Source organism: Dysidea avara, chromosome 5 (assembly GCF_963678975.1).
Source record: "Dysidea avara chromosome 5, odDysAvar1.4, whole genome shotgun sequence".
Classification (NCBI taxonomy): domain Eukaryota; kingdom Metazoa; phylum Porifera; class Demospongiae; order Dictyoceratida; family Dysideidae; genus Dysidea; species Dysidea avara.
Window position 1 is genome coordinate 36,640,705 of NC_089276.1, and position 24,765 is coordinate 36,665,469.

At 37.9% G+C, this 24,765-nt stretch overlaps 1 protein-coding gene across 1 annotated transcript in view; it reads left to right on the forward strand.

The window, feature by feature from the left end:
- LOC136255302 (uncharacterized) overlaps nucleotides 1-7,937 on the forward strand; it is a 98,404-nt gene extending 90,467 nt beyond the window's left edge. Inside the window, exons 19-23 of the mRNA XM_066048029.1 lie at nucleotides 5,014-5,098; nucleotides 5,150-6,920; nucleotides 6,969-7,342; nucleotides 7,393-7,443; nucleotides 7,496-7,937. Of these exons, the coding sequence (XP_065904101.1) occupies nucleotides 5,014-5,098; nucleotides 5,150-6,920; nucleotides 6,969-7,342; nucleotides 7,393-7,443; nucleotides 7,496-7,788 (2,574 nt within the window). The 3' untranslated portion in view covers nucleotides 7,789-7,937. The remainder of the gene's footprint in view (nucleotides 1-5,013; nucleotides 5,099-5,149; nucleotides 6,921-6,968; nucleotides 7,343-7,392; nucleotides 7,444-7,495) is intronic.
- The last annotated feature ends 16,828 nt before the right edge of the window (nucleotides 7,938-24,765 follow it).

Consider the following 24,765-nt stretch of genomic DNA (forward strand, 5'->3'; position numbering starts at 1 on the left):
CCTTTTGAATCATAACTCAGTGGTTTGTACTCCGATTCTTCTGTACTACTGCAAGGACTTGCTATGATGATTATTCCAGCTACATACTAATTTTCAGATGATTGCTCTAAGCGGTTTGCCTGGTAGACGTGAAAACTAATAGTTTTTTATTCATAAAATTGATTGTATAATTTTGACACAGGTTGGGTTTTGTCATATCTCCATGGTCTTTACCTCAATTCCTTTCAAACCACAAAAGGCACTCCTACGATGGTTACTCCATCTACATATCAATTCTCAACTCATTTCACCAAGGGGTTTACCCTGTAGGCATGACAGACCTCGACCTTATTTTACGCAAATAATTGGTCATAACTCCGTGAATTTTCATTGGATTCCTACCAATGTTGGTACTAAGATCCGCCTTAAAGAGCCCTTTAAGTGTGCTAAATTTCAGCCCAATCTGAGCACGCATTCATGTTTTATGGTGGATTTTGCAAAGTGAGCTAAATGAAGATAAAGAAGAAAATGAAGAAATTAAAATGAAACTTTGTTCGCTCGTCTCTCGGAAATGGCTGTAGTGATTTTCTTCAAATTTGGTATGTAGACTCCCCTAACTGGCCAGCACTTCTGTAGCAAATTTGGTTCCAATAGGATTAAGGTTCAAAGAGCTACATAGGTGTGAACATTGTGTTTTCTTTCTTCCTTTTAATATACTCACGGTGTGACGCGCCGACTTCTTGGGTCGCATGACACACTACCGTGTGCCTTGATTTACAAATTAAAATCTTTATTATGCAAGTGTGCTGTAATTGCACCCAACTATAGAAATTATTTTAGATTCCTTGGTACCATGGCTAAGATCCTATATGGATACCAGAGTGACCATCCATGCTTGGTAGCGTCTACAAGCCCAAATGTAGCCGAGGTGCCGATAATTGATGCTGAGAGATGTACAAGAGCTGTTACTACATACATGGTGATGATAAATAATTACTTACATTACCTCATGTTCATCAACACACAATTGAAACAACGTAGAATGACTTCAAGCAAATCGAAAGCCTGAAGATACAATAAATTTGAAGCACAGTGGAATAAAAAAAAGTTCAAATATCAATGAAGGGTGCAAAATGCACTAAGTTCATGATGATAATTCGTACTTGTTTGTTTACCTTTTTATAACATTAAAAGAAAGAATGGTGGCAGGTATGCCATACAAGTAATTTTGCATCACAATACCAATCAATTATGTAACGGAAAAGAAATTAGCCATTACCAGCTAAGCTTCACCTGTTACATGGTGTTACAAATAAAGAACAGTACAAGAAGCATCTCTGTAATCAATCCAGCTCCTATGGAAAATACAGGAGATAAGCAATAGCCAACACAGATATACAGGGAAGCTGCATTGTCCTAATGCGAATCAACACTTTGTGTTGTCGGTGAAAAGAACTGGAACACAAAAGAGGGCAAAGACAAGTCCATGATGTGTGTATTGTATGCACTATATTTGGCGATAAGGCATATCTCAGGACAAAGCAATGTCAAACAGTGAAGAAATCAAGCCCGTAGTTGTGCTCATCAGTTAGTCAGTCATGCAGTCAGCATAAAATTCAGAACTTTAAAAAATTTCATAAAACCTTTTGGAAGGGTTTGGGGTTGGTCTGAAGACATTTTGTAGGCTTGGCTGTGCCTAACCAATACTGCCAGCCTATCATGAAGGGAAATTGAAGGTGATTTAGAGTGATATTTTTTTTTGAATGAAAGAGCCCAGCTCTTCGTGAATCATCATAATAATTATTATACAGTACTACCGTACTGTGATACTTTTAGCTTGAAAGATATCAATTTTATGTTAATATGCACACTTAAGACGCTTAAGGACACGGAACCAGCAAATCAGTTCTGCACTTCATATTATACCTACGTATATCATGGTAGCTGTTCAAAGAAGATATATTCAGTTCTCCAAAACGTAAAGTTCTGAAACATCCAAATGGCCTGTCTCATCCAAATGGCCTTTTCTCTCTATACCTTAGGGGCTACATGGCTAAAACCACTGTCAATTAATTAAAGGAGCCCAGGTGTTTTGAATGGTGTATCATGTGAAGCCAAGAAAACCAGCCAGGGAAACAAACATTTCTTAAAATATGCACAAGATTAAAAAATGTGTAATATTTATATACCTGTGAAAAATGGGCCATAACATTTGTCGCAGTGGTGGTACGCTATTCTGATAAGGATTAAATGATTTCTCACGTGATGGAAATTCCATTGATATACAGTATGACATTATCACACTCAGCAACAAGATGGTGGTGTAACTTTTATTTTCACGTGAAGAAAATACAGCCCTACTCATTTTGCTTCACAGCACGTGAGCTCTGAAATCTTTTAAATGTATAAATAAGATAAAAAGAGTCTTTTGAGTGATACATTTTGTTTAGTGTTAATTGAAAGATGGCCTTCACACGAATGTCCCACAAGCCATTGTGTTTTGTGGTTTATAAAATAATAGGTAACAAATGGATTTTAATTAATTAGATTGCATTTCTACCATTGGGACTAAACATAATCAACCTTGTTACTTTAGAATACTTGCCAGTGCTTATACAGTACAGTATTACCTTTTTATTCAAAACAAAATAATGTTCCATTCGGGTTGCCATTCATTACTGGTTTCACAAGACAAACTGCTTATAATATCTTTCAGTCCCCAGCAAACTGTCAAGGTATAAATATCTGAATTAAAATGGAGTGCACTAGGGTAGCTGGGGGCACAATCCCCAGAAGCTAAATGTAGCTATTTAATGTCTAGACCAAAACAGCCAAGCTGTGAATAAATGATGCACCCCAAAAGCTAGGGATGAATGAAATCAAAGGTGACGTCCAAAGAAATGGCTGCAATGATATTGATGCCTATCATTTTTAATAACACTCGTCATTAAAAATAATAGGCATCAACATCATTGCAGCCATTCTTTAAAACCTTTTGTTGTTAATAGCTTGATTTATTGCAAAATCCCCTTGATTGCAAAATGCTGTGTGCATGCTTACCAATAGCAAAATACAGGAGAAATTTTATAGCTTCATATTATATCTTCACGACTCTTTTGTCTTGTTATACAACAAGGTGGATTTGGTACCCTTTTGATTCCACAAGAAAACGGTTGGGGCATGACATTGATAAGTGCATAGCTAGTCTATCATTATTATGTAGTGACCAATATACACAGCATAAACCACTGAAGGTTATTCTATAATGATCAATCCACCTATGCACTGATTTTCTCCTCTTGCATGGCAACTAAATGTTTTTCATTAACAAAAGAACTAAAACTCAATCGTGTGGTTGTTACACACTGTTGGTTTTACGTTGTATCTTTGTGGTCATAATCTTGATTTCTTTCAAATCACCAAAAAGTACTCCTACAATAGTTAATGTAACTACAGACCAGTTTCTAACTGATTCCTTCAAGCAGTTTACCCTGTAGGCATGACAGAAGTTTGATATTATTTTGTACAAATAAATGGTCATTACTCCGTGAATCTTGATCATATTTCTACCAAAATTAGTACCAAGATTTGCTTTATTAACCCCTTTACATGTGCCAAAGTTTACCTTGTTCGAAGAGCATGCTTGTGTTTATGGTGGATTTTTCAAACTACATGAAGAAGAGGAATAAGTAGGACAAAGAAAAAAACCAAAACTTTGACCACTCATATATTGGAGATGGTTAGAGAGATTTTCTTCAGATTTGATATGTGGATGCAGGAATCTCTAAGCAAATTTGGTTCCTGTCAATGTATCCACAGTGTGGCATCTCAACTTCTTGGGCAGCATGACGGACTACATGTGTCTTGATGTTTCAGAACTGAAACAAATTGTGCTTTCTAAGTGGTCTGCACTGATTAAAGGTTATATAAGGATCAGTGACATTAATGAGTACATAGTTCAGTTATGAGCCTGAAGTAATTATTGTCATACAGAAATAGCATACAAAGGACCATGTGCATTTCATTTGAATCTTAGCAGGCTACAGGTGCAAGTTTCCATATTCAGTAACTTTGGAGGATTCTTAATAGTGTTACATGTGGTGACGGTTTAAAGGAAATTTACTGACTGCTCTATTAGAATATCTCAACTTTTCATATAATTATAAGGTGTTTTTGGAAAAGGGGTGGGGGTGGAGAAAGTACATGCCCCATGCTCCCCTTGGATTTGCTACTGTAATGTAGGTAACAAATGAGCTGCTGCTACCAGCTATATATCTCTGTTAGTTTTTTCCATAGTAATTAACATTTCAAAATCTACACTTAACAGGTACTGGTATAGTCATCAGGTTTCCACAGATTAACAATCTGTTTTCATGTGGACATAGTGAAATTATGGTAGTCATACGTACCCTATTCTCCGGGCTGACACTTGTCAATTATGAGCATCCCCTCTAAAAGGGTCTGGTGAAATGCCATATTATCTTCTTTGTTTGAGTAATCATCAATTCTCTGGAGTGATAATTGATGTTTTTAATTATGCAAGATATTACAAGATGTGTTCAGTAAAGCATCATCAATATAACTGTGCAATGCAGGCTTTATTAAAACAAATATCACCTCTAATCATCATCTCTTGGTTATTAAACATCAATTACTATTTGTGAACCAAAGCTAGTAATTTCTCTGACAAAAGGTATCAGCATTTCACCAGACCCTTTAAAGGGGGCGCTTACAATCTCTAATAAGCACCACCACGGAGAATATGGTCCTGGAGAAGAGACTATAAAGGCACAAAATTTTGTATTTTTAGGTTCCTGTACAATGTGCACTTGTTCTGTTTGGTGGAACAATGCACAACGATTGTAAGTTCCCTTCCTGCTAAGCATTTTCTACAAATGTTGGTTGAGTAAAATGTTGTCTAGGTACAATGTAATCTGCAAACTGATGTGCACCATAAAATAAATGTATTTTGTTTACCTCTCTCTGTGAAATATTTTAGAATTACAAATTTGTCATGCATGTTAATGTGTACAGGATACACAGAAAAAGATCAGTTTGCTGTTGGATGAAGCTAGTAACAAGGAAACTAGTGGCTCACATAAGTCATCAGCTAACACAGGTAGAAGTTGTGATAACTGATTCAATAAATTATTATTTTTGTTTTAACTAGATCATCTAAGTGTTGAAGATGTCACTGAGGGTTATATGGATGGGGAGTTACTGGGATCAGATGTGCGTGTTGCTTTGTTTGGAGCAGAGGGCTCCGGAAAAACCTGTTTGTCCCATACTCTAGTAGGAAAAGATTACCAGAACACACCTCCTACCAAGGGAGTTGACCACATGGAGATAGCGGTTCAGAGTACCATTGACTGGAGACCATTAACTAACAAAGAAAAACTAGATGAACTTGAACAGCAGAAATGTTTAGAAGCCATGTTTGTGTCAGCTACAAAACAAAAACAGCGCTCCATATTTGCACCTGATAGCACCACTACCTCTTCCTTTGCATCTTCATTTGATACATTATCAACATCACCAGGTGATGTTCCTGTCTCTTCTCTCACAATGCCTACACAAGCATTATCATTATACCCTTCACCACAAGCTTTGAACCACCAACAATCATCCATAAATAGTTCTAATACAATATGTCATGCCAGTGAGGCTTATTTTTCTTTAGATAAGTTGAAAACCTTAAGGGATGCTAAAATACATTACAACCCCAACAAAAAATATATTAGAATCTGGGATTTTGCAGGCCAGGAAATTTTTCAGCATACCAATGGAATGTTTGTATCAGAAGAGGTTGTCTGCTTAATAGTATTTGATGCCAGTTTGGCATTGCATGAGGTACCTGAACGCCGCTACTCAGACGATCGCACGCCTCGTAGAACTGTCCTCCAAACAATCTGTTATTGGATGGAACTAATTAGCTCTCGTTTGAGCAAGCTTAGTACTTGTGACAAGGATCACTCTGTTCGCCTTCCAACCTTCATTCTTGTTGGTACTCATATTGATAAGCTACACCATGATATGGCTATAGCAGAAATGATTGCATTCGAAATGTTAGTCCCTCTTTTCAAGAAGGAACTTCTTGATAAGCCATTTACGCTACACATTGCTGGATCAAAAAAGGGCAATCTGTTTGAAAAGGAATCGCCATCTCTCTTCTTCATCTGCAACATGCAGCGTGTACGTGGTGTCATTACTAAACTCAAGCAGGTTGTCATGCAGTCAGCTTCCATTACCAGGCAAACCCGACCAATCCGATATTTGGAAGTGGAGAGAAAGCTTTTGCTGCTTTCTACACTAGAAAATGTTCACGTTATAGAACTTAGGCAGTTGGTTGAAGTTGCTAAAAGCTGTGGCTTACCTACTGACAACGAGAAATTGTTACAGCTGATAAAATACTCCCACCACATAGGAGCTCTGCTACACTATCATAATCTTCCCTCTCTTTCCAATACCATCATCTTATCTCCCCACTGGTTGGCCAAGCTTTTAACATATGTTCTGACTAATTTAGCTTGTTGGCCTAGAGAACCAAACCTAGTTCAATGTGCTGTAAAGAGACAGAAGGAAGGCTTACTGGAAGAGGAGCTTATTGATTGGAGTGTTGAAAAATTCAATGAAAGTGAATCTCCTGAAAACCGCATTGCTACCGACCTGAGAGGTGTCCCAGTAGTGGAATTGTTTATTAAATTCCTTTTGATTGTTGATGTAACCCAGTCTTCTTTAGCTGGTAAAAAGTCTAGAGGTAAAGGGAAGAGATTATTCTTAGTCCCTCATCTCTTACCATTTGAAGTATTTCCACCATCTAAGGCTGTTTCTCTTAAGTTTCTTTTCTACTTCCCTGGTCACTTCATTCCAGACAATCTTGTTCATCACTTGATCGTCAAGTGTGCTCAATGGAACAATGATCGTCACTATGATGTGTTAAGGTGAGAAGTTGTGTAGTTGTAATTTATTTGATTGATGATTTGGTGTAGGTTGTCATACCATTGGGTGTGTCTTAACCTTGGACAATATCAAGTGTATGAAGTGAAGCCAGTTGATCAGCATCATTACATAGAATTGACTATCATTCCTGACCCTGCAATGCCTCCAGAATATGAGATGGAGTCATACAAGGAGAGCAGAGAGTTAATTACAGCAGTGAAGGGGTTCATTGATGATCTCATGGAAGAGCATTTAACAGCAGCTGTTGAAAAGTCTCCAGTTGAATGTTACATTGCTTGTCCTGGTTGTGATGAGCGTCACATTAAATTAGAGTCATTTCCTAGCACTGGACATTGTTATTGTCCCACTAAAAAACATTTCTGTTACTTGCCATCAACATACTATAAAGTGTTATCATCTAAAGGTATTGTCTTCTTGTATATATATAGTCAGTAAATTATCATTTAATTACAGGTGATCCTACCCAGTTCATTGGAAGTGTACATATACCAACACCTGATCAAAGTGAGCTACTTCACAAACTACTATCATATTACATTGTTGTGCAATGTTGTAGGACCCACAATGAGATTTATTACTAAATACATTATCCCTAAAATAGCTGTATGGTGGAAGGATGTGGCTAATTTCCTTGGCTATGAAATTAAAACTATTGAACTAATTGAAGAAAAGCACCCAAGAGATTGTGAACGGTGTTGTGATACCTTATTCAGGGATTGGCTCAGTACTAACCATGGTATGGGGCCAAAGACCTGGGCTACACTTCTAGAAAGCCTTAAAGAGATAGAACAGTTGGCTGCTGTTACTGAGGACATTGAAGCACAACTGAAATTGTTAGGAATCCTATAAACAGTATTGCTTAGGCTGCATAATTCTTACTTTTGTGTGCATGTGGTTTATATGTATAGCCAAGTATGATTATGTGTCAATGCTTTACGGTACACATACCAGTACTATATTCTGAGTCACATGTGTTGATTACTGGAGCTTATACAATAGTCAGTGTATCACAATTTCTTTATGTACCACTCTGTGTGGGCAGTTCAAAGGCCCCGCCAGTGCTATAATTTGTATATGGCACTCTTGCAGACCGCAGTGAGTGCATTATAACTTATAACACACTGGTTGCGGTTTTGTAGACCGCAACAAGTGCATTATAAGTTATAATGCACCGACCACAGTGCAATATACAGATATTGCACTGGCTGCAGTTTTGTGCAGTAATGCACAAGTGCCGACAGCCGAGACCACTATGACACCTCACCTAATAGGTGGAAAGACACCTTACAGATCACTCGAATTCTTTTATAGCGTGACATGTAAAGGTCGATAGTGGGCCATAACGTCACCAATACGTATAATGTTTACCAAGCAGCCAATGGCGATCGAAAAAGCCTACGCGGTGGCCACAACTCTAGTCTACATATATATAAACGTACTTATACACCTTACTAGTCTGGTGCCTCTTAGCCCAGAATACATTGTGAAAAAAGAGGAATATAAGATGGTATATCTAATGGCTTAAACTATACAAATAATCTCAGTATAGTCTTGCATTATACTAACTATCTTATACTTTAGTATAAACCCCATCTTATATTATGGGAAACAGATTATACTTTAGTTTACTACACATTCTTTGTATGGCTTTGTTTACTTAACTAAATGTGATAACTTTTTAGCTTCACCATCAGATCTCATTATTGTCTCATTTTTAGCATAACCATCTCATGTGACTTAAGATTTTTTTTACTGTACCAAACAAAGTCATGATGATTTTACAATAAGTTTCTACACTCTGTAAATCACTATATCTAGCTAACTAGCTTCAGTTTGTTGTGATAATTTTATACACACACATTTTCATACGGTAAAGCATATAATACCAGAAAAATTAATTATTCAATCTAAGAGTCATACAAATCTAGATTTTCTTGCACAGTTAGCACACCTGCGAAAGTTCATAGTAATGCCTGTTTAAAATTGAAGGGGTCAGTGGTGTGCGCATGCGTATTAGATGCAATTAAGTCGCCATCTTTGTCGCTATTGTATCAGAGGTTGTAAATGTGATTGATATGACGGTGTAACTCGCGGAGAGAGTATGCGCGATCGGCGCCATCGTCCAATGAGCCATGATGATAGTTATGGACCACAACTGTACATCCCGTGGCTGGCTGTAGCCAGTGGTGAAGTGGCGCGGCCAAGTGGACAATTCCTTCGATGGAAGCGATCAAAAACAGCTCTAGATGAGTAAGTATTAGACTAAAATGATAGCTTGTACGATAGGTTTAGCCGTATTAAATTGTTTATTGTGTATTGCATGACAAGTGCCTGCAAATGATTCAACTTTGGTGTTGCTGTGTACGTATTGCATGTTTTATATCCTGTTATCTCAGCTTATGGCGGATGACGAGTGGACACAGTTCATCAGCCATCAACGGTAAGAGTATGCATGGTCTGCTGTTATGATTTTGTATATTATCTCTTCAGAGGTACAGTTTCTTGTCGAACCTCTTAGTTCTACAGGCTGTCAGTGTACAACATCTGCAGTGTTAGTTTCCTTCAATGGCAGCTGCTTCCTTTAAAGAATCTGGTAGCGACCATATGTGGGCAGTTTTGTTCTGTTTTCACGGAGTTGTTCAACGTCATCTTCTAATTACTTAGAGCTGTAAGTGCATTAAGCCTGATTGTGTTTTTATTCATTTTCTTTTCAATAGGGTAGGAATTACAGACTTGGTCTCAGTTCTAGGAGATTCTTCTTTTTGCTAACATCTGTAAGTAAGTATACTGAGAGTGTCCAGTATACAATTTATATTTACCTTCGTTTAGGTTTGTGGAAACTGGTCTCATTTCTTCTGGGAACCGGTCTCATTTCTTCATACTTTTTATCAACAGCTGACGGCTGCTACCTCATCTGGCACTGTAAATGAGTTGAGTGCTTTCAAGATCCTGTTCCATCTTGTTTGTCTTTATTTCACTGACCATGCTCGTATTGCTAACAAAAGTAAGTTCACTGAGAGTATGCAAATTATATTATATTTAGTCTTGTTTCAGTTGTACTTAGTGATTACAAGATTCTTGGACTTGGTTATCAGTGTATCAGATGCTTCTTGTGAGCTTACGTAACACGTTAGCCCAACAAAGTCACATACTAAGTGGCTGTTTTATGTCTGGTTAGACTCACTGATAACACCTGTAAGTACACCAAATAATCCAGAATATGAATTATGTTTGCCTCCATTTAGGGTTGTGAGACCTGGTCTTATCAGACTTGTCTTAGTTGTACATGGATTGTCAGTCTCAGACTCGGTCTCAGTTTTAAAAGATTGTTACAAACTGTAAGTACAATGATTGTTCAGTATACGCATTATATTTACCATCTTTAATAGAGTTGTGGGACCTAGCCGCCATTCTACATGGTAATACTTGGTTTCCAGACAAGGTCTTGGTTTTATGAGATTCTTATTGTTACAAACTGTAATTCCAACAATTGTCCAGAATACACATTACATTTACCATCTTTGTATTAGAGCTGTGGGACAGTTCTAACAGACAACTAACAGATTGTCACAGAGTTCTACATAGTGATGATAATACAGGTAATTTGTAATGGAACTTGTGAATTGTATTTACTGTCTTACCTGCTGCAGTTGGATAAAGACTGATAAATGACGAAATTGATTTGATACTGTCATGGCCAAGGAGACATTGATTTACTAGCTGTACCTATTGTGGTTTTAACATATTTAAAGAATTAAATTCATTACAAATATAATTATAGAAATTATTTAATTAAAGTAGCCACAGATTATAGGAAAGTAAAAAAGTACAGTAGTATAGTAGCCAATATATGGTTGAAATAGGCTTAGTATAGTCTGATAATACACCACACTATACTAGTGATTTAATCTCTAATATATGACTGTCTTAAATGTATTCAATAAGATTGTTATAGTAAAGTCCTAATCTATTAATATATGCTGTACTATTTCATCCCAATACTAACATAATAAGACTGTTATAGACCTTATTATTCTGAGCTTTTTTCACAGTGATAAGCTGTAGTCCACTTCGACAATGACTCAATAAAACTATTATATTCTAAATAATACTCACCTTTACTTTTGACTGTGGTAACCAGTTTTTGTCATGCCACCAGACTCGAGTTTAGCCAGTGTGAATAGTAAGAATTAGACTAGTATCATTTAGTAGTTTGGTTTTGTTTACTTAAACTGTCTATTAGCTGCTTTTTTTCACTCAAGAAAATCACTATGGCAATTATTCTGGCGCTTAGTCTATATGACGATTGAGTGATCACGCTGGCATTTTGAGCACTACATGATGAGAGTCAAACAGCAAATGCAGGTTAGTGATATAACCCATAGCATACTAGCTTTCAATATCTCAGGTGGCTGCATTACTGTAGAGGGAGCATCATCACAACATTCGACTTGGTTACCCACAATCGATGTTAGAAACCTAGCCTTTATAAGTGTCACAGCTGTCTTGTGAGACTCTCCCAACCTATTAGGTGAGTAGTACATAAGTTATACAATGTGCACTCATGCTCTGCCTGTATAAACGCACTTGCCTTCAGGCCTGATGGCTCTCAGGCTCGTGCGTTTATATCAGGCAGAGCACTTGTGCCTGTTATATAACTATATCCGCACAAAAACAGCCAAGCTGTGAAAAAAGGTGCGGCCTTAAAAAGTGCGCATTATTAAAATTTATTAGTATTAACATCATTGTAGCCATTTGTTGGCCGCCACCTTTGATTTCACAACTTTTTTCACCCAGGCTTTTTAAGGCCGCACCTTTTTCACAGCTTGGCTGTTTTTGTGCGGATATCACTTCTTTTTGTAATTGCAAGTTCCAAAGCCAGCCTACGGTTGACTTTGATAATTCATTTAAATTTTTTTCCCCTTTTCTACAGATATCATTGAAGACTGCTTGGCTGAAATAAGATGAATTTTGAAAATGCGTAGCTATACCCCCAATGACTCAAACTAAGAATGGGAGATGCCCTACCTTGAGGAAGCTTCCATTGCAGAAATGGTTAATTATACCATTCTAGCACTTTGGAGCTACAGATACATATTGTTTAGATTTTTTATTATTCCCAGGGTTACCAGCACCTCTTGCCTCCACCCTGACATCACAGACTGACTATATGAAACTACTCCTTCTGAAGAGAGACAAGGAGTGCAAGTCTTCTGTAAAATACAGCACTGAGCAGCATGACCCATACCACCCATTAATGTTGAAAATACAAGTGGGGTAAAAGAACCCTTCTCAACTTCATTTCCGTTGCTTCTCATATTCAAAACATCCGAATAAACCGTATCACGGGTGAGGATACTTTGGCACGATATGAAGGTGCAGTAGCCTTAACCTTGACATTAAAGAACGCCTTCAGATGTTTGCTTACCTCCCCAGAATCCTGAAGCATAAACGTCTAAACGAGTTCCATCCTCATTATTAACTGTGGCGTATCGAAGGCCGGCTCTCACCTGTAAAGGATGCATGAAATTTATTCATTTATCATTCAAACGTAAACTCGACACCTCTTATTCTATGTCCAATTCAATTATACCTCATGTCAATTCTCATAAAGATCTTGGATTAACATTATCTGAAGACCTAAGTTGGGATAAACATTACAAAGACATCACTGCTCGAGCATACAAAATGCTTGGACTAATTCGCCGTACTTTTTCCCCCACTCATTCACCTTCTACATTGGTTAGACTGTATGTATTATTGGTAAGATCACAGTTACTCTACTGTACGCAAGTTTGGCGTCCTCACTTAATGAAAGACATTTTAAACCTTGAAAGAATACAATGTCGTGCCACTAAATACATCTTGAGTGATTACATTAGTTGTTACAAAGACCGTTTGATAAATCTGAGGCTCCTCCCTTTAATGTACATATTTGAACTTCAAGACATACTGTTTGCTATTAAATCTATCAAATCACCAACTGATCAGTTCAACATCAATAACTACATCACTTTCAACTCTACCAATACTAGATCAGGCTCCAGCAACAAACTCTTGTTACCTCAACATCTTAACAACATATCACGACATTCTTATTTCCATCGTTTACCATCCCTGTGGAATGCCATACCAATTCTGGACCTAAACATGTCAGTTTGTTGGCTGAAATCTAAACTGAAATCATATCTGTGGGACCATTTCCTGACCAACTTTGATGAAAACAATAACTGCACTCTACATTACTTATGTCCATGCTCCAGAAGTCACCAAACTAAACCTCCAACTACCAATGTTAATCACTTATAATCTTAACCATGTAACTATGTAATTACTTAAGTAGTTAGTATTAATTGTACGTATTTATGGCTGTTGGTTTCCACCAACAGACCTTTGGTGTTTTTGTTTTTTACACCATAAAGCCTAAATAAATAAATAAATAAATAAAATAAATGAAAACGGTGTTTCTTGGTTCCGTAAAACGAGTATGTCGTCCGCCCACACTGGCTGTACATGCCGGGCCGCACGACAAGGCTGCTTTCATAATTTTTGTAGAATGTTCTAGAACAATCTAGATTATCCATTGGTAGATCTATGAAAGATCTATGAAATTATGAAACTTGATTATTGAGTAGATTGTACCTAGAATTTTCATCTATAAAGTAGAAATAAAGTGAGGTAATCAACCGTGATAGCAGTGGCTCAGTGGTTAAGGATTTGGGTGTTCAGTATGGAGGTCTCTGGTTCGAACGCCGGTAAGTAACTTTTTTTTCAACATTTTTAATGCACCTTTTTTTACCCCGCGGTGACTGTTCTATTAGAGTATTTCGACCCCGCGACTTACAGTTGTTTGGTTTTTGCCTTGTAACTCTGTAGCTGTCAATGCGATTTCTTTTAAACCACAAAAGGTTTGAGCTATGGTGGTTAACCTACGTGCACGCTGATTTTTAAGTTGTTCCCATAAGTAGTTTATCCTGTAGGTGTGACAACAAGTTATCATTTTAACGCAAATAATTGTCCATAGTTCTATGAATATTAATGAGATTTGCACCAACCTTGGTACATGACTGTGCCGCAATACGTTCTTTAAGTACACCAAACCTCAAGACAATTGAGCTACACATTTGTGTTTTATAATGGTTTTTGTAAAGTGTTCGAAAAGAAAAATCTAAGCCCCCCCGAGCCCCCTAAACGAAGAAAAAAACGAAGAAATTAAGCCAAATTTTGAAGGCTTATATTTCACGATTGCGTTAAGCTATCTTGCTCAAATTTGGTAGAAGGTGGAGGGCGTTTGCAGTATAAAAATGGTTCCAATGCGAGAAGGGAGCATGGAACTACGTATGTGTGAAAACTGCATTTTGTTTCTTCCTGTAAATATACTCACGGTGTGGTGCGCCAGTTTTCTTGGCCGCACGACACACTACCATATGTCTTGATAATAAGGATGGGGAAACAGGTAATTGTAACTTGTTACTAAACACTTTCATGACCAGTTCATACTATTCATACATGTACAGATACTACATAAATGGTAGCACAAAGTATAGCCTTGGTATTAATTTTTGATGCAAGTGGTAGAGTATAGGGGGCACAGCTCACTAGAAACTACATGTAGCCATTTTAACTTTAAAGATCAACACAGCAAAAACACTATTCTTGTTTTCATCATGTCAGTAATTAGTTGTAGTATAAATACTGAATATAAGTACCTTGATTGCTAGACACAAGAAAAACATACTAAAAACTGGTACCACTGCACCAAAAATTAGTAGGTTAAGTGTATTTTGAATTAGGTTACTAAATATAAGGTTGTAGACTGCTAACAGTAAGAATTTCTACGCTAAATTTTATCTCATGATGTTTAATTCTAAATTTTTAATGCGCTTAAGGCTAGAATGAATACCTGAAAATAAGCATACTAAATTGCTAGAAATAAGAAACACTTTTCTAAGTATTAAATCATAACTTGTTCCATTATAGAATTATATAACATTGCATATTATTCTGTAGGGAGTTTAGATACAAACAGTTAATCTTATAAATAATTCAGCTACAACAAGTCACCCCGAAGAGAGTTTAGCTACGAATATATCACTGTAGAGATTCAGAACAGAGCTCAGCTATAAACAAGTCACCCTGTAGAGTGTTCAGCTAAAACAAGTTGCTCTGTAGAGAATTCAGCTACAAACAAGTCACTGTGTAGAGAGTTCAGCCACAAAAGAGTTCATCTACATAAACCAGTTAGCTACCCTATAGAGATCAGCTACAAACAACTTACTTTATACAATGTTAAGCTACAAGTAAGTTACTCTGTAGAGAGGTCAGCTACAAACAAGTCACTCTGTAGTACAAACAAGTCACCACGTAGAGATGTTCAGCAACCAATCAAAAAAAACCACTCTGTAAAGAGTTCAGCTATACAAACAAGTTATAACTCCATAGAGAGATAAGCTAGAAACAACAGAGAGCTCAGCTACAAACTTAACAAATTACACTGTAGAGAGTTCAGCTAGAAACGTGTCACCCTATAGAGAAATCAGCTAGAAACAAGTCATGCTGTAGAGAGGTCAGCTAGAAGACATCACCTTGTAGAGAGTTCAGGTACAAACAAATCACCCTGCTGATTGTTCAGCTACGTATACAAACAAATCACCCTGTAGAAAGATCAGCTAGAAGAAATTACCTTGTAGTAGGCATTCCAGACTGATTTTAAAATTTTGGAAAAACGGGCTTTTTATATGCTCAATAGATAGAGTATTGATTGCCGATCTCAGAAATATATAGTTTGTTGGGTTGGAATTAGCTACTTTGGCATGCACACTGCTTAAAAACTGAAAAAAGGTATATTTTTTCTCCAGGGCTCCCCATACATTTTACAGGGGAAGATGGCACAATTGAATCAGGAAGCCATTTAGCAATCTGGACTATCTTGAAACTGCAGTTGCTTCTAGCTGCAAGTTTGTACATGTAATGAGAGTAACTTCAGGTCTTATTGGATCTCAGCGATCTTTGTATGCTTTGTGGTGAGCAAATATGTTTCACCTACTGCACACTTCTCAATACAATGGTGTATGCCCATAGGCAAGTGGCTATCTCAAGTTGGTAAAAACATCAAGTTAACAACTTATAAAGGTAAACAACTAAAGTGGAGGTGCCACAATGATGCAACAATACCTAAGGTGGAGTTGTGGTTTCAATTATGGCATTGTTATGCCGACTTTCAAGTGGTTTATACTTTTGAGCTGATGACACAACCATCAGAAAATTGCTCTGGAGCTGAAAATCGCTAACCCAAGCGAAGTAACTACGCACTTTAAAGTAAGCACCAGTGACTACCTTCCACCCGACCGTACGTTTTTTAAAGTTTTAAAGTATTCTACATACATTACAAGGCTTGAAAAGATTACAAAACAACACAAAACTTACTTATAGGTAACGCGCACGATAAAACTAAGATTTTCATGATGATCAGCGTGTGGACAAACCCCACAGCGATTTTCACCCTCATTGGAGCTCGGACGACGGAGCAATCCCAAGTTCAACACGAGTTGTCATTTTGTGCCAGGGTTCTATTGGGGAATATACGGAGAATTTTTTTATTAAAAAATCTCGGATACTGGAATGCCTACTTGTAGTGAGTTCAACTACGAAGAAGCCACCATGTATAGAGTTCAGCTGCAAACAAATCACCCTATAGAGAGAACAGATAGAAACAAGTCACCCTGTAGAGAGATCAGCTAGAAGAAGTTACCTTGCAGAGAGTTAAGGTGGTGCTGAACCGATTAAGGGCAGCCGCACAAAGTTAATTGTACAGCATGTTCGTGGTAATGCGCGAACAAACGCGGAAATTCATAGACCACAGCGAAGCGTCTCAGTTGACTAACAGAACAAGCTCTGTCAGACCACCCAGCTACTTTTGTTGATACAACTAACTTTATTCACGCTTTAAAACTATTAGCTTGTCACAACTCTGGTTAACTCACTGGCGAACGGGAACCAGCTGCCATCGCGTGATTACTGTTATACGGATCGTGATAAAGACTCGTGTAAAAGTACTTTCTATTAGTGTTAGTATTGTAGTGATGTGATCCCTACACACACCATGTCCACTTGCCTCTTCAACTCTGTGCTGGTCAGGATGCAGGCTGTGAAGCTGCAATACATGCAACGCGTTCTTTGTTTGCTGAGGAGAATACAGAGGCCGTATTGCTAGTTGATGCAAGTAACGCTTTTAATAGTTTAAACCGTCAAGTTGCCCTCCGTAACATATCTATACTGTGTCCATCCTTAGCTGTTATATTAATTAACACCTATAGGGCTAAAGTTCCTCTGTTTATTGATGGTAAACATTTATTTTCTTCTGAGGGTACAACACAAGGCGATCCATTAGCAATGGCAATGTACACCATTAGTGTTGTCCCTTTAATTGATGCAATACGTGATTGTGAAATAAGACAGGCCTGGTTTGCTGATGATCATACTGCTGCTGGCTCTTTGACTGGGTTGCGCAAGTGGTGGTCTGCCCTTGTGTCTTTGGGTCCTGCATTTGGCTATAATGTAAAACCATCTAAATCATGGCTGATTGTGAAAGCAGAACATCTAGATTTAGCTAAGAATCTTTTTGATGGATGTGGTGTGGGTATCACAGTGGAGGGTAAGCGTCACCTTGGCGCTGTTATAGGATCTCCTACCTTTGTCCGGCATTATGTGAATGAGAAGGTTGAGTATTGGGTGTCTTGTGTGCGGAAGTTAAGTGTGATTGCAAAGGCTCACCCTCATGCTGCTTATTGTGCTTTCATGCATGGTCTTATTAGTAAGTGGACATATTTTTTACGAACGCTGCCCAGAATTTCTGACTATCTTCAACCTCTTGAAACAACTATTTTTACAGAATTTATTCCTGCTGTTACTGGAAAATTTGTCAGTGATTTAGAGCGAGAATTGTTTTCTCTTCCAGCACGAATGGGAGGCCTGGGTCTGTGTAACCCTTCTGCTAATGCTAACTTTGAATTTGATTCTTTCATTCAAGTTACCTCATCTTTAACCAAGGAGATCATTGAACAACAGACTTGCTTTAGGATGTCAGTGGTTAGTGCCCAGCGTCAAGCTAAGGCTGATGTTATAGCTTTGAGACATCGGCAGCTGGTTTGTAAGCAATCGGAACTCACACCACAGTTGCCAGTTAGTTTACGTCGTATTGTTTCTTTATCTAGTGAGAAAGGTGCCTCATCATGGTTATCAGTGCTTCCTATTGCAGAACATGGTTTTGCACTCCATAAAGGTGCATTTAGGGATGCACTGTGTCTATGATATGGTTGGTTGCCCAATGGTCTACCTGCTAAGTGTGTCTGTGGTCATGGCTTTACTGTTGATCATGCAATGAATTGTGCTACAGGTGGTTTCCCTACTCTACGTCATAATGAACTTAAGGACTTCACTGCTGCTGCTTTGTCCGAAGTATGTCATAATGTGGCCATTGAACCAGTGCTGCAACCCCTGTCTGGTGAGTCCTTTCACTATGCCACAGCTAATGTGGAGGATGAGGCACGTTTAGATGTAAGTGCACATGGTTTTTGGGGAAGTCGTCATCAGAAGGCTTTCTTTGATGTTAGAATTTTCAATCCAACTTCTCCCAGTTATCGAAACACAGTGGTTTCTTCCTTGTACAGAAGGTTTGAAAGAGATAAACAAAGGATGTATGAACAGAGAATAAGAGATGTTGAAATGGGCTCATTCACTCCATTGGTTTTCTCCACGTTTGGAGGGATGGGTAGTGCGGCTACAGTTGCTTATAAACTTCTAACTTCTATGCTATCTACTCAACGGGGCCAATCTTACAGCAGTGTTGTGTCATGGATTAAATGTTCCACCAGCTTCTCTTTGCTCAGGTCAGCAGTGACCTACTTGCGTGGAGCAAGGTCACACCGTGGCAGCCCTGTGACCATTGGAGCACTTGACCTTGCTATTTCGGAAGGTCAAGTGTTGCCATCTCATTGATTTTTTGAGTTTACAGTCTTTTTGTCCAGCACTTTTACCATCTGGTGCTGGGGGTGGTGGCAAGAGGTGCAGGCACCCCGGGAAAAAAAAATATTAATAATCAGGTCATAGACATAGATGATTTGTAAGCATGCGCACAGAGCATACATGTATTCCGAGATGTATTCTTGTGAAACTTCTTCCTGTTTTCATTTCCAAACATTCTGAAATGTCTCTGCACGGACTGAAAACATTTTGCTGTTTGCATAAACCATCACCAAAGGCTTCCAGAACGACGAACTTCCGAGAGTCGAGCAATTCACGTGATCGTCACCATGACAGTAACCACGTGATAGAAACGGCGGGAACTCAGTTCAAACTGATGAAGACGTGGACGTCGTGCAGGATGTTTGAGAGAAGGCCTAAGCTTCACGAGGGTATTCTTTTAAGTCTGGGCGTTTTGATGGCATAAGTAAAGGAGATGTTATAGTTCTTCAGTGATGCCATCACCCTAACCCTTTGTTGATGATCACTAAACAGACGGAACATAATTAATTTTTATGTTGATCACTAAATTTGTTGATCACTAAGCAGATGGAACATTTGTTGATTACTAAACAGACAGCACATTTGTTGATCACTAGACAGACGGAAATTTGTTGAACACTAAACAGACAGAACATTTGCTAATCACTAAACAGATGGAACATTTGTTGAATACTAAACAGACGGAAATTTGTTGATCACTAAACAGATGGAACATTATTTTGGTGATCTCTAAACAGACGGAACATTTGTTGATCACTAAACAGACGGAACATTTGTCACTAAACAGATGGAACATTTGTTGATCACTTAACAGACAGAACATATGATTACTAAAGGACAGGACTATAGCTATGTACTGATGCAGGACATGTTGTATTACTGTATGCTTTTAGTTTTGGTTGTATTTTGTAAGTTTTTTGTGTCATAAAAAATTATAACAAAATTAGTAGTAAAACTGCAATGGAGAATTCTTCAATGGTTTTATAGAAAATTTAGCAAATGAAGTACAATAAGTTTGTCAGATGATTTGTGATAAGATTCACAGAAAAATGCATTGCAAATTCTATAAACAATTCTACAATAAGTATCACAATAGATTCCTTAGGTGATATTACTTGCTATAGTGTATTCAATTGGCCAACAATTCCATAGAGTATGTGGATAGTCATATTTGTTGTAAAATCTTGCATGTTATTTATCAGCAACTTTTCCTGTGTATAGCTAGCTACGTATAATATTTAGCTAGCTGTACATAATATGAGGGAAGATACTTCTAGAGTAAAGGGTTGGGTGGGTCGCAAAGATAGGGTCCGCAATCCGAAAAATCAACTTCTACAAATCAATCCCCCTACCATTGTGGGATGTTCATTGTAGTATCCCATTGCTTGATCCACCATGAAACCGGAGGCACGATTGTTGTCTTCACGGAAATATCATTTTCAGTATCTCACAAGATGCAAGATTTATTTTTAAAATTTCGTGCTCCACACAAAGGACCGGATGAAACTTGCTACATAGCCAAATCGTATCCAGAGTTGTTGTAGTTGAAAACTACGCACAGAAATAAGTAAATGATTTGCTGGGTGCCCGGCACAGGGTTGCTTTCTTTGAAAAAACAAACAAAGAAATACGAAGTTTCGAATTCAAACTGCCCTAGCTACCACCCAGGGCAAGAGAAGCCAACTATTCCTCATAGTGTTTCGATACGGTTGGGTGCATGGTCTGTCTATGCTGTTAGTTTGGAAAAGATCTGCGAAGATCTGAGACTTCTCACCATCTGGGTGACGAGCGTCAAAATTTTCTGCAGCATCAAAGAATTGTGTCGCGCTTTCTAGCCATTTCCAGCGCTTTTGCAGCCACAACAATCATCAATTATAGACTAAAACTATGGCAAAAGATGTCCCTGAACGTTTGGTAATAGCGGTTGTCAATTATTGTTTCATCCACAGCTTCCACGCCTCGCTCTAAGCTATGCATCAAGGCAGGTAGCAAAATCGTCCAAATTTGACTTCACCTCTCACGCTCCACAGCAGCTTCAAATCTTCACTAGATCAACCTACATCACCATTATGCTTCAAAACATCCCAAAACAAACCGAAAAATGCACAAAATCTTTCATTTTTGATTCGAGCTGGGTGGAGCTCCTGGTGAGCTGCTGGTATACTGCACAGGGCCGGAGCCCAGAGATTTTGAGTGGTCAGGCCATTCATGGACTACAATGGAGGTCATAGTCATGCACACTACATTTTATTGATTTGAAATTTAAATCACATTATCTACTGTAATGTATTTTGTGTGTGCTAGCTACAGCATGTATTAACATGCTAAGCTAAGGAAGTCTGGGGACATGCTCCCTGGGAAAATTTTTGAAAATACATGTTCTGAAATGGCACCTGGAAGCTATTTTACATACACGGACTCTTTCTGTTTTTTACACCAAGAATATATCCAGGTAATTTTGTGCTACTGTATACCAATTAATTCAATTTAATATATAGCTAGTAGCTAATTTTACTTTCGAAACAAAGTGAGTTTAGTTCTTTTGAGATACAGAAGCAATTTTGATTGTAATTGTTAATACATAACATGTATTATCAATTAGCCTATTGTGCAATTCTATGCAGATGGTTCATTAGAAAGTAATTTGAAAACAATTAAAATGGATATAATGGCTTAGATCAACCAGTGTAATAAGAGTATTGATATTCTATACCGAATGCTCTAACTATCACCGTGACTGTTCTATTAGAGTATAATGCAATGACTGCTCTATTTTTATTTATTTATTTTTTTATTTATTTAATGCTTTATGGTGAAAAGTGACACCAAAGGTCTGATGGTAACTTGCACCATCAGCCTGCCTAAATACAAAATTATCTACAATTGTACAATGTTATGTTGATTAATTATAAATGTTTGAAGTTTGTGACTGGAGGTCTGGATTGATGACAGGTTCTGCAAGGACAAAGGAAGTGAAAGGTACAGTTGTTGCTCTCGTCAAAATTCGTTAGAAAGTGATTCCATAAGAATGATTTAAGCTTAGATTTGAGAGTAGAATATGATGTGTTTATATCCATTATCGGCATGGCATTCCACAAAGATGGTAACCGATGGAAATAAGAATGTCGAGCTGTGTTGTTAAGGTGTTGAGGTATCAAGAGTTTATTGCTTGCTCCAGCCCTAGTAGTAGAAGAGTTGAAACTGATAAAGTTGTTGATGTTGAACTGGTAGGTTGGTGACTTTAGTGACTTGATAGCAAACAGTATGTCCTGCAGTTCAAATATGTATATGAGGGGAAGGAGCTTCAGGTTAATTAGACGATCTTTGTAGCAGCTGGTGTAGTCATTAAGGATGTGTTTAGTGGCTCGGCGTTGGATTCTCTCAAGGTTAACAATGTCTTTCATCAAATGTGGTCGCCAGATCTGAGTACAGTAAAGTAATTGCGATCTTACCAAGGATACGTACAATCTAACCAAGGTAGTAGGTGAATGATTGCAGACAAATGTCCGTCGAATTAGACCAAGTGTTCTGTAAGCACGGGCAATGATGGTTTTATGATGTTTCTCCCAGCTCAGATCTTCAGATAGTATCACGCCAAGATCCTTGTGAGAATCTGCATGAGGTATAATGGAATCAGACATTGAGTATGTTGTGTGGAATTTGCGTTTGAATGATAAGTGAATAAATTTCTTTATATTGAAATTTAAGTCATTGTCCTGTGACCAGGCGAAAAGAGCGGTAATGTTATCTTGAAGGTCTTCCTTGTCAGAAACCGATTTAATGTGATTAAAACATTTGGAATCGTCTGCAAACTTTAGAAGCTGGCATTGATGGATATATGCAGACATATCATTGATATATACTAGAAACAATAACGGACCGAGGATGCTCCTCTGTGGAACACCTGAAACTACTGGTAACAAGTCAGAGTAGACATTATTAATAGAGACTCTTTGATAACGGTTAGTCAGGTAGATCTTGAACCAGGACCATAATGGGCCTGTTATTCCAATTGACCATAGCTTTTGAAGTAAAATCACGTGTGATACTGTGTCAAAGGCCTTGCTGATGTCAAGGTAGATAACATCAGTTTGCAAAGAAGTGTTAGTGATGAAGTCAGTTAGAATTAACATCTGTTGAAGTGTGGAACAACCCTTTGTGAAGCTAAACTGAGTATTAGAGTATCTCGATATTTTGTAAATTCAAGTGGCTGAAAAGTGGTTCGGCCGGTCGGCTCCGGTCCTGGGCCACTGCATCATATGAAATCACAGAATACCAACTACAGCTACTAGAGTAAAGTATCAATTATCGGACAATATGATGTTCGGACAGCTGCCACTCACTTCCTGGAAATCCTGCAGCTTAAGTTATTGTACCAAAAGGTAGGCTACAATAAGCAAAAATTATCCTCCAACAATCAGCTTTGTGTGATTAAAAGCTTAAGAGTTACAGCCAATAGTATGCTTAGTCCGATAAAATCTATGCTCGGATAAAACTATCAGTTGTCGGACTTTGATTTTTATTACCAGTAAACAATGTCCAATTTATTTCAAATTTGTATGCAAATATACATGTACTCATTAGCTATTAATGGCCAAAAAATGGTTTCGTTATCTTTAGCATAGAGGGAGTACGGGCCTCCCAATTTTTAGTGATATTGTCGGACGCCCTCCGTTTTAATTTAGCCATGCCCACCAACAAAGTTTGGATGCTTTTGCAACAAATGCACCAGAGCTAAACCACAGAAGAAGGTAAATAAATATCTCTCAAGAGTAGAGGTGTGCTTTAAAGTTGATACTCAGGATATTTCCATTGGAACGCAGTATTTTTGACTCCTAAATGAAGGAGATGCGCGCAAGGTGGAAAAATGAAGTTATGCAAAACCACCTTCTGACCACCTACATATGCTAGTCTTGGTGTCCTATCACAAATACTGTCACGGAAATTGAAAAGCTTTTCTTTCTCTACCTTGTATGGGTGAAACAAAAAGGACGAAAATGTTGCTTTGTGCATCCATAGAAGGTAGAAAATGGAACATCTTTTCATTTCTAGGTGGTATTCGCGATTGCGGCACCAAGACTAACAAATGTGGTTGGTAAGAAAGTTGTGCCTCGTAATTTCATTTTTCCACCTAGCGTGCATCTCCTTCATTTAGGAGCCAAAAATACTGCGTTCCAATAGAAATATCCTGAATATCAACTTTAAAACACACCTCTACTCTTGAAAGATATTTATTTACCTTCTTCTGTGGTTTAGCACTGGTGCATTTGTTGCAAAAGCATCCAAACTCTGTTAGTGGGCATGGCTGAATTAAAGCGGAGGGCGTCCGACAATACCGCTAAAAATCGGAAGGCTCGTACTCCCTCTATGCTAAAGATAACGAAACCATTTTTTGGCCATTAATAGCTAATGAGTACAGGTATATTTGCATACAAATTTGAAATAAATTGGACATTGTTTACTGGTAGTAAAAATCAAAGTCCGACAACTGATAGTTTTATCCGAGCATAGATTTTATCGGACTAAGCATACTATTGGCTGTAACTCTTAAACTTTTAATCATGCAAAGCTGATTATTGGAGGATAATTATTGCTTATTGTAGCCTACCTTTTGGTACAATAACCAAAGCTGCAGGATTCCCAGGAAGTGAATGGCAGCTGTCCGAACATCATATTGTCCGATAATTGATACTTTACTCTACTACCAAACGTTTTGAACCATCTTTTATCATCATTCTAAACAAATTTAAGTGGCTAGTGTGGCATCAGAAGTACTGGAAAGCACTTTGGTACCATTGAGAG